This window comes from Amphiprion ocellaris, chromosome 20, assembly GCF_022539595.1.
Source record: "Amphiprion ocellaris isolate individual 3 ecotype Okinawa chromosome 20, ASM2253959v1, whole genome shotgun sequence".
Lineage (NCBI taxonomy): Eukaryota > Metazoa > Chordata > Actinopteri > Pomacentridae > Amphiprion > Amphiprion ocellaris.
In genome coordinates, this window is record NC_072785.1 from 18,561,884 (window position 1) to 18,582,766 (window position 20,883).

General features: G+C 41.0%; 1 protein-coding gene and 1 long non-coding RNA gene across 6 annotated transcripts in view; one reads left to right on the top strand and one right to left on the bottom strand.

Moving 5' to 3' along the window:
* LOC111562637 (AT-rich interactive domain-containing protein 1B-like) overlaps positions 1 to 20,883 on the bottom strand; it is a 198,236-nt gene that overhangs the window by 132,417 nt on the left and 44,936 nt on the right. For 4 of the 5 annotated variants that reach the window (XM_055005692.1, XM_055005695.1, XM_055005693.1 and 1 more), the window contains exon 3: positions 8,127 to 8,288. In XM_055005692.1, the coding sequence (XP_054861667.1) occupies positions 8,127 to 8,288 (162 nt within the window). The remainder of the gene's footprint in view (positions 1 to 8,126; positions 8,289 to 20,883) is intronic. The other variant, XM_055005694.1, reaches the window with a different exon arrangement.
* Positions 14,594 to 19,762, top strand: LOC129347734 (uncharacterized). The gene is made up of 3 exons (XR_008599988.1): positions 14,594 to 14,789; positions 17,932 to 18,090; positions 19,031 to 19,762. It is a non-coding gene; the product is annotated as an uncharacterized LOC129347734 (long non-coding RNA).

Consider the following 20,883-nt stretch of genomic DNA (forward strand, 5'->3'; position numbering starts at 1 on the left):
ATTTTTTTTTTTTTTTTAGTGTTTTCTCTTTCTCTCTCTGTCTGTGAAGTCTGTATCCAGGAACAAATGTAGCGGCATTTCCTAACAAATGGCAGCTAAATGAGGCCCCTAGGGTGCTGTGCTGCTAACTACCGGCCCCCTTTTTTTCTGAGCCATTATGATTGTCCTAACTGTTCCAAAAACACCTCTCCCGTTCTCGTTCATTTGCATTTGAATTGCAGCTCGGCTGTACAAAAACAAACATAAATCAAAAAAGGGAAAAAAAGGGAGGAAAAAAAAAACAGTGTCGGATTCTGGCCGAGCAATTAGCGAGTGTCAGTCAACGTGGAGGTAAAAAACACACTAAATTAAAAACATTGTCTCCAAACCATGCAGACACACTATCGCACACGCGCACACACACAGAAAAACCTAGCTGACATACTGTATACACGTTATATAGAATATGTTTTTTTTTCTTTTTCAATTTTATCATTTAGTTTTTGCCTGAAAACTCATCAAGCTTAAGTGCTCGTCAGCGGCGTCCAATCAGAGTACGGCAGGCCCAGGGTTGCCGTGGCGATACGCGGGGACATTTAGAGGACTCCGATAAACTCTGCCATTTAAAAGGTTATGACAATTAAAGCGGCTCTCCGCAAATTACCACTGCCAGACCTTTACCCACAGACGTCTCTCTCTCCCTCTTATCACCTCACACCCAGCCTCCCCTCTCCTCCCCCCCCTCTCTCTCCCTCCTCTCTATCTCGCCATATGCCCTCCATTTCTGCAGCCTATCCTCCCTCTCTCTCTCTGTCCACCCTCTTTCCAGCCAGCAGCACTTTTATTATCCCGTTAATTAACAGAGTTCTTCACTTAATATTCAAATGGTGACCAATTAATGACATTGAACTTTGGGCGTCCCACCCACCCACACACAGTGCCCCCGCCACACACCCCTTCGCTTCAACTCTCACCACATCCTATTGACTCCGTCTCTTCTCACACACACACGCACACACACACTTCCTTCGTGTCTCTCATTTCCTTCGTTTTGTCCCCTCAACCTCCTCGCCGTCACCAAGGTGAGCTCCCATTTCCGTGTGATTGAAAGTGTATACGTGTGTGTGTGTGTGTGTGTGTGTGTGTGTGTGTGTGTGTGTGTGTGTGTGTGTGTGAGAGAGGAGGGGTGGCCATGGCGACTGAGGCACCAGAGCAAGTATACAGCGAGGGGGTAATAAAGCCGGGGGGGGCAGGCCGCAGAAAGGCACGATGGCCTTTTAATTAACCTGGTGTGATTAAAAGCGGGGTGGTGGAGGGTGGGGGAAAGGCCTGCTGCTGCAGCCAGTTGGAGGTGGAGAGGTGACAGACAAGAAATAGGAAATGACACATGGGAAGTGGTGAACATTACAGGACCCAACTGATCCACCAGTATGTGGGCTTCCTATAGCTTTTGGAGGGCTTTCACTGGTGGAAAAATTATATATGAATAAAATCATTTCACACACAGAAATAGAAAATTACTCAATTTCAGTCCTCTCACGTCAAGACTAGATTTTCACTTTTAACCTGAAGTCTTTACAGCCTTGAGGGAAAAAAAGAACATGTAAATGTCTGCAGTTGCTCTATAACTAGGATAACTCTATTAGCTGAGAAAGAGCAACTGATACAATAAAAGAAACTGTAGAATAGACACTAAATGGATGAGATGGTTTTGCAGAACTGGGTCTTCATTTCAAGAAACATTTGATTTGTGTACAAACCGCTATATACTATACATGTGTCTAATGTCCAATATATCAAATGTGTATGCATTTCCTCCAGATCGGATTTTTCATATTAAACCTCTGAACCATTATTAGAAAATTAATCAGTCAGAAACTGAGAAAGCAGAAAGAATTTTAAGATTTTCAAGTTTCTGACAGTCCTTGAACTACTCATGTGTTACCTGCAGTCCTATCAAAAATATTAAATTAAGTTTAAAGCTTCGTCAAAAAAACTGTACAAATCACATTTTAAGAATTGCTACAAATAATTCATTTGCATTAAACAGATCCTGTTAAAAAAATATGCACTGTGAAGCTTTTAGTGACTCCATATGACAGTTCACAGTTTGTCACTGAAAGGCAAACATGCAACAGAGTAAAGGAAAAGTTAAATAGTATTAAAAGCAGCCTAGGAGCGGTTATTGTTTTGTTTTTTTTGTTCATGAGCTGACACAGTGGAAAGTGTGCATGTTGTGCTATAGACCGTCACAAAGCAGCATCTAACCTCCCATGTAGGTCCCTGTAAAGTGAGCGTGTCTCCTCCAATCAACTGAGAGTTCATCTTTGCCAAAGCACCAGTCCCCAGAGCCCACTCTCAGACAGTAGGAGGAAATAGTTAAAGTCAATAGAGGAACTGGCATCGGTTTCACAAAGGAAAACGGATAGGTAGTTCTTACTATGGGGAGTAAATGTTACAGGGATTGACTTCCTTCTTCAAAGACCGGCAGTGAAATCCTCACAGCTCTCCTGCTCACCCCAAATACCACTGACTGGTATATCCATCACGCAATTTAAATTACACTAAAACAAGGCAAGGCTATATTCTGTCACATGTAATTACTCCATAAACATCAATTTAACACACTGTTTCTAAGTGAAAAATTAAATAGTGTGTGCTCCACGGAATAGCTGATCAAAGCCAGTACCATGTTCTTGCAACATTATGAGTTTGAGTCTGGCAGTTGGCCAAAGTTGCATTTCACCTCCTTTCTCTCTCTCTCCCCTCAGTCTATCCTGCCACACTCCGCTGTATACTACCCAATAAAGCAAACATGCCATAAAAAATTATCTCCAAATTCTTGAAATTGTAGCGCTCTCATTTCCGTTTTTACAAGGCCGAATGTATTAGACAGTAACAAAATATCATGCACTTCATCTGTTATGCGTCAAATGTAATATGGCCATCAAGAGAAAGAAAGGGCACACATTCTCCTCCTTTTAAGCGATTTGTCTCACACTTCAGCTGGAGTTAACAATCACACCAAAAGCATGAGGGTCATGATATTTATAGGCTCTGGTCAAACTGTTGCTTTCAGAAAAGGGGCCACTCCTCCTTGACTTTAAATATTTTTTTTCACATTACCAGAAATTGTTTTCATTGCAATTTCGACTGCAGCAGAGCACTGTGTAAACACATTTCGTGGAAAGTGAAGTGAAGAAATAAATTAGTGTATGAGGTTAAAAAGTCAGTCAATTAAAAGTACATGTCAGTGTTTCTTCGAACCGTATCTCACAATCAGCTTTTTAAAAGTGTGTGGTGTTCTCAAACACCCAAGGCATTCAAAATCAACCAACAAAACTCCCACATTTTTTTAAAGCCTACTTCTTCCCTGATGCGATATTATATATATATTTTTACTTTTTTTTGTATCAGCCCTGATGTCTTAGAAATGTCTTTTTAGCCTTCTTTGCTCCTCGCAATCAGATGAGGTCACAGCAGTGCAACAGACTCAAAGAAAGGCGGCATTTTCACTTCGATTTGTTACAAAACCAGCTAATAGCGGTCGGTTGCAGAGCAAATTCTGTGTCAAAGGCAGCTGGAATGGTTCCATCAACTGGAGGATGTCCTCTGGCTAGGGTTAATGGGAGTGGAGTGGGGGGAAAGGAACTGCGGAGAGTGCCGGAAGAACAAAATAAAGAACTTTTCAGCTTGGATTTCTCAGAGTAATGCAGGGTCAAAAAACAGGGGTCAAAACCACAATGACATCCTAATCTGGCGTGCGCTTGCAATTGTGTGTATAGTGTGTGCGTGTAATCCGTTCTGTGCGGCTCACATCATGTCTCATTTCAGCCCAGAATCACAGACAAAGGTCACCGTTTGACCTTTTCACAGCTCAGAATTGCTGTGCAGCACACTCGGCTGATTAGTGTACACACAGACACACATATAGAAAAACTGATAGAAAGACACACACTCGCTCAGAACGGAAAAATGAAAGTAATAGAACGCTGAGCTGAAAGCACACCAAATCTTCTATTTGTAATCTTGGCCAGCAGCACTGTGTAAGTTCAATTTCCAAACATGTTTACCTCTTGAATCCGAAATCTTAGACAGAGACCTCGTTTCTTTGTTGTTTAAATTTATTCTGGTATGTTCTGATATTTATTTGCCTCTCTAAATTCCTCTCTCACGCAATCGATGGACAATTAACTTTGTCTTAATGCCACAGCACGGGCGTGTTGTTGTTATGTGTAAAATGTCATGGTTTTTAATGATCAATATTGTGCATTTTCAGTAATTACTTCAACATAAACTGCTGAAATGAAGTGAGACCATGGACCTGGATTTTGTACACAAGATGAAATTGTATGTATATATTTATAAGAGAAAAATCCACCTCTGTTTCCAAGAATCTGGCCTAATACTAATTATATATATTCCATTTACACACAGTGCATACATCAAGGCTGTTTCAAATGAATTGGACCCCTGGTCAGTAAGCCGGCCCTTCAACTGTTCATTAATAGCCGGGTTTCCTGTAAAACCTCATTTCTTACACCAAGTTAAAAATGTAAAAATGTACTGTAAAAGTGTGGGGGCCAGGGGCTTATTAGCTGCTGGAAATTTATCTGGGTCTATCATGTGACGGTAAGTAGTCAGAAACCAGGAGGTATCAACATATTGCCTGCTGTGTTGCTGGAACATAAATTGCTGGATAGCTGGAACACATCGGAAGGATTTTTTGATTATATGTAAAGACAGCAGGATGCAGCACTGATGCAAAGGCTGCTGAAGGTACTGAAGCTTTTATGCAGCTTTAACAAGCATGTGCGCTGATTGAGACATTTCCTCTTAAAGAAGCGTACATGCATAACAATGAAAAACAGAGGGGAACCGGCTCCCCGATCACCACAGAAGTTGGCATAGCAACCAATATGAGGCCTATCAGCACAGGTGAAACAGGGCTTTGTCCAATCAGAGCGCTTGGGCAGAACTACCTGGTACATAAATGTCAGCACGGGTCAATTGACACCACATCATCAGCGATGATGAAAACACACCATTACTGTCACAAAATGTCAACGTGGCCATGGATCTCAGCCCCTCCTAGTTAGAGTGAATAATGTTTGTTCAATAGGCTGCACAGTCTGTGTGTGTGAGCATGTTAAGTGAGAAAACAAGAGTAAGTGCTTTTTCGGTGTGAGACAAAAGGCGCGCTGGCTGAAACGTTCACTCAGTATGAAAATTACTATGCTAAAACTGACGAGTTCCTTTTTTGACAACCTGCTTTTGTGCTCACAATGGCTTTTTGCTTGGCTATTTGTCTTGGTGTGCTCAATATTCAAGTCTGTCTAAAGGAAGGTTTAACTACATCTCAGTAAATCACAGTATAAGTACCTCGACAGACACAACTCCAGCAGTGCCAAATGGCATCAGCTTGTGCAGATGCTAAATAAGTCTGCACACATTTGTGAACCACTAATGGCCTACTCAGTGTCTGGGCCAAAAAAAGAGACGCTTGGAAATATTGTTGTTTCTGCTGATAGTTCTAGTGTTCTTGCTGCCCTGTACTGTCATTTGCAGAGTAAAAATGAATTGAGAATTGGGTCTTTACAGAGAGACAACAGCACATCTCTCTCAAGGTATTCTGATCTGTGCTGTCTTTTATATGTACAGTCACCATGTCCTGTTAAAATGGGTATCTAAAGTGCTACCTGCTGTTTCAGGCGTATCAACTATTATTAGCAAATAATGGCAAATGTTCACAGTTAAAAAACTCTTCTGAACTGGCCCTTTTGAAAGCTAAGTGGTGCTGGGTTGCCACCAAGATCAGCCCCTAAAAAACGTATGAATCTTAAAAAAATGTACAGCCTGTTCGGTTTTTTTGCTCTGGCCTAATGCAGCTAGTACACTTTTTTTGTGAGACTGGACTGGGTGTTACTATTAATACAATACCACACTCTTGAGTATCTAAATCCAAATTAAGGCATTCTATTCTCTAAACTGTTTATTATTTGATCCATATGAGAAATCTGGAAATCAGCAAAGTGAATTGCAAATGTCAAATACAGTAAATATGGTAGAGTGATTCAAAACTGTGCGTCAGTTCTGTAGTCTTGAAAGTAATTGTACTTCAGTTATTTTTAGACAATGGAATGAACTACATTGCTGGCTTTAAGAGTCTAATCTATTAAATTTGCCACATTCTGTTATTCAGACAAATCATTTTTATGCTAATGATCCTCATGGCTTCATTCAGACAACCATGAGAGATAAGTTAAAGAGCCATGCTATGCACGCAGTATTTGTCATCATGTAATAGTACATTAGACTTATGTTCTACTATGTCACTGTGTCAATCATTTGCTGTGACACAAATGACTTAAAAAAGGATTTAACTGCAGTTCAGTGAAGAAAAGTACAGTATGACTTTCTGTTACATCCTGATCGATCCTGTTTCCATGTCAGGAATAACTGACAAGACAAAACATAGAGAGGCTGATTTAAGGACATCAGGACTGAGGAATGTGTGTTCTCATTCCAGCTGCATCCAGAAGTATCAGCCGCACAAGTTATCCGAGGTTAATGAAGTTTCCAAATTGTTCCATGTGTGTAAATATGCACAATTCTCTCTCTTAGGAGATGTTCATATGGATTTTGTTGCTCTCTGATGCTGCAGGTATTTATTAAGGTCAGAGGAAAAAGTCCGACAAACAGCTGGAAGCAACAAAGTAGACTTCAGCCTCTGTTGATGTTTTGTCAAACCCCAGATTACATAAATTATCTATCTATCTATCCATATCTGTCTATCTATCTATCTATCTATCTATCTATCTATCTATCTATCTATCTATCTATCTATCTATCTATCTATCTATCTATCTATCTATCTATCTATCTATCTATCTATCTATCTCTCTATCTATCTATCTATCTATCTATCTATCTATTTGTCTGTCTGTCTATCTACCTATCGTGCATTTCTTTCCGTTAGTGCGGCTGCATGCATTCAGATTTGTGCTGTGTTCAAAGTGGTATGGAAATGCTACTAGGTCTGACCTCAGACATGAAACTAAAAGGACAACATGCTGTCAGAAGAGGAAAGGAGTGCATGTCAGTATTCTTGTTTGCAACACTGTGCTTTAGGATTGGATATGGACCAATATAGCCAATATTTATTAATTTAAACAAGCCTTTATATGCCGTGACACTGTTCTTGCGGGAGGACTTGGGGCGACCCTACTTCACTCTAGCCCTGCTCAAATGTCTCCTGTCTTCTTCTTTCCTCCCTGTTCTATCCGATACATTCTTTCCTGTCCAGTTCTGCTGTAATCTCTCCCGTCTCGTCCAATTCTTTCCATTGCTCAGTTTTGTTCTGCTCTGTAATGATCCAGGGCAGGGCTGTGAGCCAGAGTCACTCCATGCAGGCTGATAGATCCCTCTGGCTGCAGAGCGGATGGGAAACACATGGGCAGCCTTCACTCAACGCAAAAAACAACTGCTTGAACCCAGCTTCCCAGTGGAAATCTTCAACAGAACATCAGGCTGAAACTTGGCAGGATAAGTCTCGATCCATATCTGTGGAACAGGCCCTTTGTTGTTCTGAGAGTTGGGTTTGCACTGGCGGCACTGTGTGCATTGAAAATGTACAATATGTGTTCATACACTATGACCGTCCAATCTGTGAATGAGTGTGCGTGTATATGTATGTGTGATTTGAGAGAGTGTAAAATTATTCAGGAACATGGAGCGTGAGATTTACCTAAAATACCTCTCAAGAATAATGCGAGTGAATAACACCCCTAGACCAGACATGTTGGACCACTAACACAAATACACAGTTTATCCCCTAAGATGCTCTCTTCAATCTCAGCACCACTAAAATATTAAACTACAACACATTAAAAAAGACTTGCGAGAAATTCCTTTCCTGCTGATATGTCACATTTTGCTCTTGATGCTACATCTGCGAAGCAACATGTGTACACTTGTGTGTAACTGATGTAGTTATTCATATTTATTATTGAGTTAGGGTTACCATTTGCATTTTTGTTCACGCCATGTAAAAAGAACTTGATTGAACTGAATGTCGTGCCCGATTTAACACACAGGAAACAGCCGTGTGTGTCTCGTTGTGGGTGCATATGAGTGTGTGTTGGTACCTGTTGCAGCGGTGGTCGAGGCTGCAGGTAGGAACTCTGGGTCGGGCCTGGAGGGTTCTGCTGAGGGGGGCTGAAGTATGGAGGGGTTCCCTGCTGCCCCCCATGCTGCTGCTGCTGCTGGGTGTAGCCCCCCATCCCCTGCTGGCCATATGGCGCCACCTGCTGAAACAACCAATCACATAACAGTTAGAGGGGAGACATTAAGGTCAGAGCTTCGCTTTAAATTGAAAGCAATGCAGAGACAGTCTCAGGTACAATTAGTGAGATGTTACGACGTGTGTCAGGTGCCACGCTGTAGCAGCCAATCACGTAAAAGCTGAAGTTTCTAACCTACAATTCGCTTGGAATGATTGGAAGATAAAGGTAAAAACATCCCACACATAAACTTACATAACCTCTTCCTTACTTATCCACTTTCCAATTCATCTGATTGTCCCTCGGCTAAAGGCTTGCAATTTAGCTCCGAGCAGGATGACGCCCGTCTCCCAGCAGTCCTCCGCCTAATGAACTCACACTGCAAAAACCTCTAACTTTATGTCCTCCAGCTTGCCAAATGCATCCTCCGTTCTACATTATCTCCGTCTCGGTCAGCTCACAGATGGGATGAGGTGTGTGGGATATTACTGCAGGCTCGTCCCAGGCCGTAACCTTAATGAGGGACACATGGACGAGCCGCGGCATTCCAGAGCAGCGCAGTTAAAAAACTAACTCACGAGGGCGAAGCCACGCCAAGTGCCGATGCTGCATTACACGGTGGTTATGAGAGAGAATGTGAACAGGGAGTGCGTGTAACAAGCTGGCACAAATACAAATGTAGTCTTAATCCCTTCTTGTCGTTTGTTATGACTACAGACAGCGCCAGGTGCTCCTCCACTCCTCTAAGGATTTCCTATGGAGGCTGGGGTTTTCTTATTCACACAGACAGAGCTCCACACATACACACAAAAGCCAAGTGCAGATTATTAAACAACATTTACGACCGCTGGTGAGGCAGTATGACAGCGCTTTTCATGTCATATTTCTTCCCTTTCATGTCATGTTGCTTTTTTATTCAGCAAGGAACGCTGCCACAAACTCATTAAATGTGCATACAGGCTGTAATTTGGGGCTTGTAGTCCACGTCCAGCTTTCACCCCGAGTCCTAAACTTTGAAATGTCCCTTTAAATCTTCCCTTGGCAGGCTTGGCAAAGTCTCTCAAACTCGGAGTGATTTATATCTCAAATGATGGCGTTATAAGGGACTCCGGCATGACGTAACTACTACAACTACCGCCTTGTCAGATAAAAAGCAAAGAGCACACATCCACAGTTGTATCTTTACTGTGACTGTTATGAGTGAGAAAATCCACTCATAAAAGTCATGTTGTAACTGATGGCTGGTGTAAAATACAGTGAAATCTGATCTGGCTGCAGAGAACCAGTGGAGATTAATATATTTGAAACAGTTCTGAAGAGTGCCTTCCTTTGAGTGGGTGGTTAAAAAATAAAAAAGAAAAAAGAAAGAAAGAAATATTCTCTCAAAGCTGGCAGAAGCTTTTTGACTCTGTGAATAGAGATGATTGGACTATGTAGAATATTTTTCACGTCAATGGAAATTTGATTAGAAAGGACAGGTTTGTGTGTGCGCCCGTGTGTGTGTGTGTGCATGTGTATGTGTGTGTATGTGTGTGCGCGCACGTATGTGTTGTGCTTAGAGTGTGAGTGTGTGTCATTAGGCCGATGAGACAGACAGACAGGGTGAGATCAGTCTAGCTGGCAAAGAGGTTAATAGCATGGCCCTGCTCATGCCAACAGCACCACTGGATTCATTACTGCCAGCCAGGGCAACACACACATACACACACACACACACACACACACACACACACACACACACACACACACACACAGACACACACACACACACACACACACACACACACACACACACACACACACACACACACACATATACATACAAATATAGTGTTTGATTTCGACATGCTTGAATGCACATTCTATTGCCTGTATGTAGGGGGTTGCTACATACGAAAGAAAGACAAACAAATGCTCACTTTGTCTATCACACACACATACACACACACATACACAAGTACACGCGCACACACACGTCATTAGATGTGGATCAAAGCCAGTCCGATAAAACAGAAGCAACTCTATCCAGTGATCAGTGATGACAGGCTGCTGTAACACAGTGGGTCTCAACTGGAACACTACTGTTCTGGGATTGGTGAGGATTAGGTCGCCATGGAGATCGAGACCAGACAACCGTGGGTGGGTTCCCTTCCTCCTCAGACAAACACAGTGACAGGCAGACAGACAGATATGGGCAGACAGTGACAGATACACACAGGAGCAGATAGATATAGGCAGAGAAGCAGATAAATCACACAGAACAGGGCTAACAGAGAATGATTTCTTAGGTTTGTGCCTCCAAAAATCCTCTTTGTTCCACAACCTTGTAAAAAAGAAATGAAAAGCTAATGAATAAATAATATTTGACACTGCATCCTGTTGTCTTTAAAATTGGCGGTTTGAGATATTTTGCAGAGTAAAAATACACCTGGGACGCAGGTAGTGAGCATGCTGGAACGAGAACGCTTGAACACACCAATGTTACATCTGTTGTTTCTCTTTGTTTTCTATCAGGATGAAGCGGCTGGATGGGTAAAAGCACAAGTGGACAACAGTATACTGGATGTTCAAGTCTGTAAAACTCAGTAACTTACAATTTGGGGCCACCGAGGTGCAAATTGGGTGCCTAACTTTTTTCACTGATTGTCAGAGGTGACATTTTGGTATGTTGTAGCATTTAAAACACAGGTGTTGTTGATACTATTAACAGTATACGCATACCATTTAGTGCTACCGGATGCACATTGACTCACTTGCCGAGACCCTTAAATGCAACAGAGTCATTGTTAAAATCATTAGTATGGTAAAGGTCAACTCATGCTTTCTGCATCGTTGAGGGTAAACGTCATGTAGATCATGTCATCTACCCAAGTCTGCAAGGGGTGGCAGGATGCCCAAAATTTGCAGTTGGAAAAGAGATGCTATATGAGATTTTCCGCTATCCACACCATTATAATTCATCACTAAAAGCATTGTAATTAAAGTAGTCACCGCAGGACTTTGAGAAGCTTTGACCTGTGCATGCTATCCATCGACGGTGCTCCAACACAGTAGGAACTTCTAAATTCTCCAGAAATCCTGTTGCGCTGTCTGACCACTGCGTTCGGCACGCCTCAGTTTCAAAACCCAATCTGTAACCAGCTGGTATATTCTCTAAAAGGTGCAAAGTCACAGCACAGAATTGGACGTATGTCTGCTGTCCACTTTAAAAATCCGCATTGGTCATGAGAAAACCATGAAATGACCTCCATACCTGTGTTTCTTCTAACCTGGCTGCTTCGATAGCTCCTTATATGCAAGTAACTGGAAAAACTGAAACCTTGAAACATGTGGATCCTTTGTCAAGTGCCTCTTTCTGCACCCTCACTGGTTTGACCATAAGATGTGCAAAAGAAAAAGACCAGATCACTATACGTACCTCCAAAAAACCTTTGCAATGTGGGAGCTGACTCTTGAGCTGTGAAAGTGAGAGAATCTGGGCAGGTTGTAACAAACGAAGGCCATTCTACAGCATAATAGCTAACTTCACAATACCATTTTCTGACCAAACAATGCAACATTATCTTATATGAGGTATAGCGACACACGACAACACAAAGATCCGATTATCCGTGGTGAAAAACACTAAAGCGGTTTGCAGTGGAAGAAGGGCTGGTTGCACTAGAGAAGAAGTGGATAGTACGACATCGAGCATTATTAAAGCCCGCACTGGACTTTCAGTGAAACTTAAGAGGCTATAATTGCCATGAATGGATGATTCTGGCTGAGTACATTCATTCATTACCATCATTAAATACCAAGAAAATGGGTATTTTCAGCAGCATTTCTCTCCCAGCAAGAAGTGTCCAGTAAATGTTTTGGGGGACATTTAGTTGATTTGTTGATCATCCATTAACCATCAGCAGTTCCATGCAGGACCGCTGTCTGCATGGACTGTTTCTACGCCAGAGTCTAAGTGTAAAAAGTGGAGCAGTTGTTGTTATCACGGCCAGACGGTGCAGCCCTGAACAACGGTTTGTACTTTCCTCTTCGGCGAAAACATCCAGCAACTTTTCAAGGTGTAGCAGCTAATTCATTTCTGCAGATAAACTGTTGACGGGAATGTTTGCAGAGCATCTGTTTGGAGAAGAGACACTGACAAATATGCCAGCAGGTAGACAGGCAATCAGGTACACGAGCAGAACAGACAGAAGAGGCAGAAATACTGCCAGTCAGTCAGTCAAATAAGCACAGAGACCGCGGGCAGACTGGAGGTCTAACAAGTAGCAACCTGTCACTGTGGCTTTGGGAGGGAAGAAAGAGTCATTCAAATGCAGCTTCTGTTTGATCGCTGGGGCCGACTGTATGAATGTACTGTACCTGCTGAGCACACACCAGCTCACTGAAACCTGATTCTCTTTGACTGAGAATATGCTTAGTGATAAACAGACTTGCTGTGCTGCTGGTTACACCAATAAAAATAACTGCTGGAAGTAGAAAATAAGACCATTTTCTGCCTTTTCCCTCCACTCAGGTGTGTGGAAGCAGACAAAATAACAGTGTGATTTATCCAGAGTGTCTTGGCAGGCACACAGTGTCAAATAAATGTCTGTAATGAAATGACAACAGATGTGAAGTGCTGTAGGGAGAAATGACGCAGAATAGACGTCCTGTGAAGCAAATAATTCACCATAAACTGCAGAAACAGTGTGATGAAAACAAAAGCCTTGGCGGCATATTAAGATACAAAGACACAAACAGGAACACCAACACACTGAGAATAACTCAATCAAAAATCTATCAAAACAAGAGTCGTATGAAAAGGCAGACAATATCTTCCTGTTCAGCAAATGGTGGGAATTAATAGCCATGTGAGGCTTTATTCAAGGCGGAGGTGTGTGTCTGTCTGTGTGTGTGAATATGTGCGGCTTAAATCAGCCGTTTAAAAGCCTTCCATGGAACGAGGCGCTGCTGGTAAATCAACTGGGCCAGTGAGCAATAGACAGGAATTTTCATAATTCTGTCACAGCACTGATACGGCTAGATGGTGACCGGGACCACAGGTTGCCCGTTTTGAGTGACAGATGGGCTCAACCAACCAGAGCGCTAAGCAGTGTCACCACCCCGACCCCTGAACACACTCACATGCACACACTGACAGCCATGACAGCAAGGCATCAGCATTAGCATTCACATGCTACCATGTGACTTGGTCACCGTATAAGTGCCTGCTTTAAAATAAAAAAAAAAGAAATATAGGAACCAAAATAGAAAGTCAGATGAGCTGACAGAGATGTAAAACAACATGGGAAAAAAAAGAGGCACACACGTGAAGAGATACAGAGACAGTGGCAAAGGAAGATGTTTAGACAGACTGAGATGCAGAGATAGTCAGAAGGGAGATAGAGAGGATGGGTGTTACACACTGAGATACTTAAAGGGATAGATAAAGCGATGTTTCACATGATAAAGACAGAGAGACAGATAAAGACGGTGATGCAGAGATGCACAGACAGAGATATATGGAGAGAAAAGGGCGACACAGACGAGTGTAAAAGAGAGGCAGAGGGAGGAAAATAAGCTTCAGAGGAGGGAGAGGGATAATGTAATATCACAAAAAAAGAACAAGTGTTTTCATTGTCACAAAAGAGAAAAACATATAAAGGGGAGGCAGTGAGAGACAGACATGCTCTCACATTGTTCTGAATGCCACCATGAACAACAGGTGAATGTGATTAATTCATTACTATTTACAAGCTGGGAGAGAACAGCGGCAGCAGTTCTAAGGGCTAAAAAATGATTCAAAAAATAATATTTTTTAAAGTATGAGCTTAATGCAACAAAAGGATGTCGACAAATCACACAGTATTGCAGCCCTATTCAATTAGCGGCCCGCGGGCCACATGCGGCCCGAAAGCAACCCTCGAGTGGCCCTAAAGCAACTGCCGAGTGATTGGGACTTGGGTCCGAGAAAAACATCTTTCAGTAACACTGAGAAGTTCTTACAAAAATTCCAACATTATTGCAAACATTGAATGCAACACTTACCGTAACCGAGCAACTAACCCACAATGCAATGTGTTGAGGAGTCGCGTTTGAAAAGTAAACATTAGCAGTTCTATACAGGCGAAAATGGCAGCATGTCTTTTTCTATCCTGAAACGACAGATCGGCGAGGAAAAGCGTCGGTTTAATCCTGCGTGGACTGACAAGTATTTATTTATTTACCACCAAGTCCGAACGCCAAACCAATGTGTTTACTCTGCAACGAGTGCTTTGCAGCGAAGACACCACGTTGGAAAAACATGCTGCGTTTCGGACAAACTTTCCCGAGGGATGTCATGAGAAAGCGGCTATAATTCAGAGTTTGACTGCATCTTACAACCGGAGCTGTACTACAATGAAGCGGACCTGCACAGCTCAGGAAAGGGCCACGAAAAAGAGGCCGTTCACAGACTCAGAAACTGTGAAGGACTGCATGTTGGCTGTCGTGGATGAAGTTTTAACGGACGATAAAGTTAAGACGAGTGTGACATCTGCTATCAAACAGGTCTGAACGTCAAACATTCTCGCCACCGATGTCTTCGAGACATGGTAAGTGCAACAAAGCAGCGTGCTGTAGCAGACACTAAAGGTAGTTTTGTGTATTTATGTGACTATTTTCTGTTCACTTATTATAAGTTTAATATTTAAGAAAGACATTTTGTTTCGACAGTTATTTCACTTAGTTGCACTTTATTATGCACTTTGATGTCAGCTTTACTTTGTTTCAAAGGGATAGTAACTATCACTGTGCCTACTGTTTATTTTTTTGATTATATGCACTAAAGATGCGACTGTCTCAGATGAGACCAAATATGGACAGGGACAAACTCTGTTTTTTGTTATTTCAAAAGAAGAAAAATGTCTCAAGTTCTGAAAAGTTACTGTTAAGCAAGTTACTTTTTAATGCACTTTGAGATGTGACCAAAACAAAAGATGGTGTTTCTAATCGGCACTTAGTTTTTATGTTCATATGCACCTTAACCTGTGCTTATATTTACCTATCAAAAGGTGTTGAAGTTGTGTGTTTGAAATGTAAAATTTAAAGAAGCAGTATTTCAGCACAGGTTTAGTTTAAGCACTGCTCTTCTATTGTGTTTATGTCCTTTTGGATGTGGCAATACGTTAGTAAACATCCAGTGTGTTTGTTATCTTATCTGTTTGTGTTTATTTTAAATGTTTAACTTTGCTCACTGTCTGCTAAAAACATCCGGCCCAGCTCATGTTCTTAGTCTGAAAATCCGGCCCGAGTCAGTTTTTAATTGAATAGCCCTGCCATAGACTGTATATAATGGTATTTACGCAGCTAATCAACGTCAGGCGTCCTTATGTGCAGCCACCATTGTTCTCATAGATATGAATGAGTAGATAGGACACGCCCCTTTGAGCTGCGTGCTACAGCGAGGCTAAGCTAGTGGGGGCAAAGTTTCAGTGCATTCCATTGATGTAAACGGCGTGAAAACGGAAACAAGTATGCCGGCTCGCTGTGCTGCATACAATTACACACTGCGTCGTACGACTGAGACAAGGAAACTTGGAATGACTTTTCATAGGTAAGAATAGTTTTTGGCTCTTTTTTAATTATGAAATCTTGTTGAGAGCTTCCAGTCTATGAGAGCTAACTAGTTAGCCACTAGCAAAACACTAAGGCGAGCGAGCAGCTTGACAACCAAATACCAGACGATTGATAGTAGCTGTAGTATACTTGTACAAGCAGTAGTAGTAATACTAAATGTACAAGCAGCAGTAGTAGTATAAACAGCTGTTAGAGTCGTAGAAGTAGTATCGGCATTTGTAATAGTATTACAAGTTGTAGTAGCAGTGCCAGTATCAGCAGCAGTTGTGTGTACTACGACTACTAGTAGTAGTCACATTGGTATTACTACCACCAATACTACCAATAGTAGTTATAAAGCCTAACTCATGTATATCCAGATTACCATCTATGTCAGGGCTATTCAATTAAAAATTGACTCGGGCCGGATTTTCAGACTAAGAACATGAGCTGGGCCGGACGTTTTTAGCAGACAGTGAGCAAAGTTAAACATTTAAAATAAACACAAACAGATAAGATAACAAACACACTGGATGTTTACTAACGTATTGCCACATCCAAAAGGACATAAACACAATAGAAGAGCAGTACTTAAACTAAACCTGTGCTGAAATACTGCTTCTTTAAATTTTACATTTCAAACACACAACTTCAACACATTTTGATAGGTAAATATAAGCACAGGTTAAGGTGCATACGAACATAAAAACTAAGTGCCGTTTAGAAACGCTATCTTTTGTTTTGGTCACATCTCAAAGTGCATTAAAAAGTAACTTGCTTAACAGTAACTTGAGACATTTTTCTTCTTTTGAAATAACAAAAAACAGAGTTTGTCCCTGTCCATATTTGGTCTCATCTGAGACAGTCACATCTTCAGTGCATATAATCAAAAAAATAAACAGTAGGCACAGTGATAGTTACTATCCCTTTGAAACAAAGTAAAGCTGACATCAAAGTGCATAATAAAGTGCAACTAAGTGAAATAACTGTCGAAACAAAATGTCTTTCTTAAATATTAAACTTATAATAAGTGAACAGAAAATAGTCACATAAATACATAAAACTACCTTTAGTGTCTGCTACAGCACGCTGCTTTGTTGCACTTACCATGTCTCGAAGACATCTGTGGCGAGAATGTTTGACGTGTCAGACCTGTTTGATAGCAGATGTCACACTCGTCTTAACTTTATCGTCCGTTACAACTTCATCCACGACAGCCAACATGCAGTCCTTCACAGTTTCTGAGTCTGTGAACGGCCTCTTTTTCGTGGCCCTTTCCTGAGCTGTGCAGGTCCGCTTCATTGTAGTACAGCTCCGGTTGTAAGATGCAGTCAAACTTTGAATTATAGCCGCTCTCTCATGACATCCCTCGGGAAAGTTTGTCCAAAACGCGGCATGTTTTTCCAATGTGGTGTCTTCGGACATTATAATCTTTCAGCGCTGCAAAGCACTCGTTGCAGAGTAAACACATTGGTTTGGCGTTCGGACCTGGTGGTAAATAAATATACACTTGTCAGTCCACGCAGGATTAAACCGACGGTTTTCCTTGCCGATTTGTCGTTTCAGGATAGAAAAAGACATGCTGCCATTTTCGCCTGTATGGAACTGCTAATGTTAACTTTTCAAACGCGACTCCTCAACACAATGCATTGTGGGTTAGTTGCTTGGTTACGGTAAGTGTTGCATTCAATGTTTGCAATAATGTTGGAATTTTTGTAAGAACTTGTCAGTGTTACTGAAAAATGTTTTTCTGTTTTTCTCGGACCCAAGTCCCAATCACTCGGCAGTTGCTTTAGGGCCACTCGAGGGTTGCTTTCGGGCCGCATGTGGCCCGCGGGCCGCTAATTGAATAGGGCTGATCTATGTTCTTCCTCCAAACCTATTTTATGATTGGGATTACAGGCAGTTCTTTAGGACTGCTATCAAATAATTGAAATGTTACTATACAAGGTTATACTTATCAAATTAAATAGCTCTGGTCTCCAGTATATTGGTGAATTCGGTTCTTTGTACTTAATTTATTAGCATAATTTCTTTTTAATATGTTGTGTACAGACTTAATTACTTCTCTGTCTACTTTTCTTACTCCATGTAGGTTTCCCAGAGACTATGGGTTGAGGAGGAATTGGAAGTTTGTCGGCTTAGACCTGGTGTCATTCCATCAGTGTTAAACTTCCCGGCTCATCTTGGAAGAGTACGTGCCAGAAAGACCACGACCAAGCAGCCTTGAGATCTTAGGCAGCGTCTCCCTGAGGTGGGTGTCAACGGTGTTCACAGTCAGGTCTGTAGTAATCCCGTCAAAAAACAAAACAGAAAAAAATCTAGATTATAAATCAACATGTAACCAAAGCACTCTGTGTATAACGCCATAGTATAGGATGTAGTTCAGAAAATGTCAAAGTATAGTATGCTTTACTCAAGAATAACATAGTATGGCCTGTAGTTCATAATACAGCATGTTGGCAAGAAAAAAAAAACAAAACATAGATTATTATGTGTTCAAAAAGTGCAAAATGATAGGATGTTGCCTAAAATTGTCATGTATGATATGTGGTTCAAAAAATGTCATAATGCAGTATATTGTCAAAATAGTATGTTATTCAAGAAAACATCAGAGTATAATATGTCATCTAAAAAATGCCATAGAATAATAATTCCATTGCACAAGTAAAAGTATAGTAACTTTTAAAACTGTTCGAATTCTTATATGTTGCTAAAAAAAAAAAAAAAAACTAAAACAAAAAAAACCCTCAGTAATATGTCAATTATAAAAGCCTATAGTATAGCGTGTCACCCAACAAACATCATAGTATAGCATGTCGCTCTAAAAACGTCACAGTATAGCCTTTAGTCCACAGCTGTCAGTAGGTGAGGAGCAACACCAAAAGAGTCCAAACGCTGGTTTCCAGAGGGTTAGATGAGAATTTATTTGAAAGAGTAAGTTTACAACAACACAACATGTGAGGGGGTTAAAAACAAATGGGTGTTAGTAAAATAAAAATAAATCAACAGAACTAAAAGTGAACTTCATGTTGACATTCATGGGCATTCCAACCAGGAACAAAGTAAAAGATAATCAATACGAAAAAAAAACTCTTCCTGTTCACCTCTTCAAGCCCAAAAACACACCGCAGTAGCACCCTAAACTAAAACTACCAATGGGTTCCCTGTTTTCCTTTCTGAACAATTCAAAGGTCCCTCTCTATCTCCGCACACATCCAGCAACCACTGGAACACATCTCCAAAGTTCTGCTGGGCCAGCTCAGCTTCCCCTCAGAAGAAGTGCCGCCACCTGCCAGATGAAGGAGCCTTTTGAGAGGCAGCTGGCATCGTGATTGGACTGTACTGTGGTCTGTTCCAATCCAGCTTCAGCTCCAGAGACGGCAGGCGGGACGAGTCAACGGAGGCCGGGTGGACGAAGGCATGCAGCTGAGTACAATCCAGAAAACAACAGAGGAGGAGTGCAGCTGCCCAGAGCCAGAACAACCAGAGTAGCATCATATGTCTCTTAGAAAACATCATAGTATAGCCTTTGGTATGAAAAAACGCCATCATATACATCGTATATTGTACAAATAACAAGTCAAAGGAAAGAGACAGACATTGTAGAATTGTAGTAATTGTGGGCTGACTGATTTACTGATTATCAGTATTTTATTTTTTACTGATTTATGGTAATAAATACATTTAAAAATGGCGCTACTTTGGCTCTGAACCTTTATCTACCTGTGGTCACTCTGTCTTCTGGAGTGATTTGATTGGTTATACGTCACGAATAAAACTCCTTTAACTTAACATCTGTAAACAAAACAAATATGTATCAACAAAGTTTCCTGTTAGAGTTTGTGTTCTTCTAAGTTTAACTCAAGATTTTAAGTACTTTCATTTACTGCAAATGAATATCTACTCCAAATGTCTCACTAATAATCAATATCAGCCTTAAAAACCCACAAAACACCCCTCTACACTCGACGACACTTAGTACGGTCTGGTTCCCCCATCTATAAATGTGCTTGGAATCTTCCACTTCCTGTTTGTCAAAGTGGCCTTCTACCTGGACAGGTTTTGTTGGAGCTCATGCAACAAACATTTTGGGTAACTGCACTTTAATATGGATGGATGACACTGAATTAGAGTGTTTTAATGAGACTGAGTTAAGATGTGTAGCTCTGTCATTAAATAGGAAATTATTTCTCAGAATTCACAAAGAAAAGTCTGAAATGGTTGCTAGGTTAGCGTCCCACATGTTCTTTGGCTCAGCTAAAGCTAACTCTCGCCAACTTCTGGATCTCTTGAGTTGCTTGTTGTTAAAATATCTTGCTGTAGGTGCTGAAGCTCAGAAAGTCTGAGATGTTTGTTAAAAATAAGCTCATTCTCAAGTCTTCTCTGAACTGTCCTCTTTTGTTTGAACTTTCCCTAAACTTAAGAGTTAATGAAAGAGCAGCACATCCAGACTCAGTCTCATTTATGTAGAGATTAAACTTCAGTGTCATTCATTGATGTTAACGTGCATTTTTTCAAATGTTTATTGCACATGCTCCCGACCAAACCAGTCCAGGTGGAAGACGATGTGAAGAGAAAGCTCCAGAGGATGAATATCACACATTTACATTGGAAATTAATGTCCTTTAATTAGACATTGTCATGCAAAAGTTGGATTTCCCTTTGTTGAGTGCTTTGTTGATGTTGGTTTCTAAATGTTTTCTGACACTCGGCCCCAAAGATTAAAACCTTTTCCGGCTCACAAGCTGCAATAATTCACACATTATCAACTATCTTTCTGACTAAACTAAGATAAAAAGTGAAAAACTGTCTGATTCCTGCATCATGAATGTAAATCTTTTTGGTTTTTATGACAGTAAACTGAATATATTTGGGCTTGACATTTTATAAACCAAAACAAGAAATGAATTACTGGAGAAAACGATCAACAGATTAATGGACAAAGAAAATGTGTTTTCCAACATATATGGCTGAATTACTCCAACATTACAAGATACATACAATTTTAATTCAATTTTATTTATATAGCGCCAATTACAGGTCA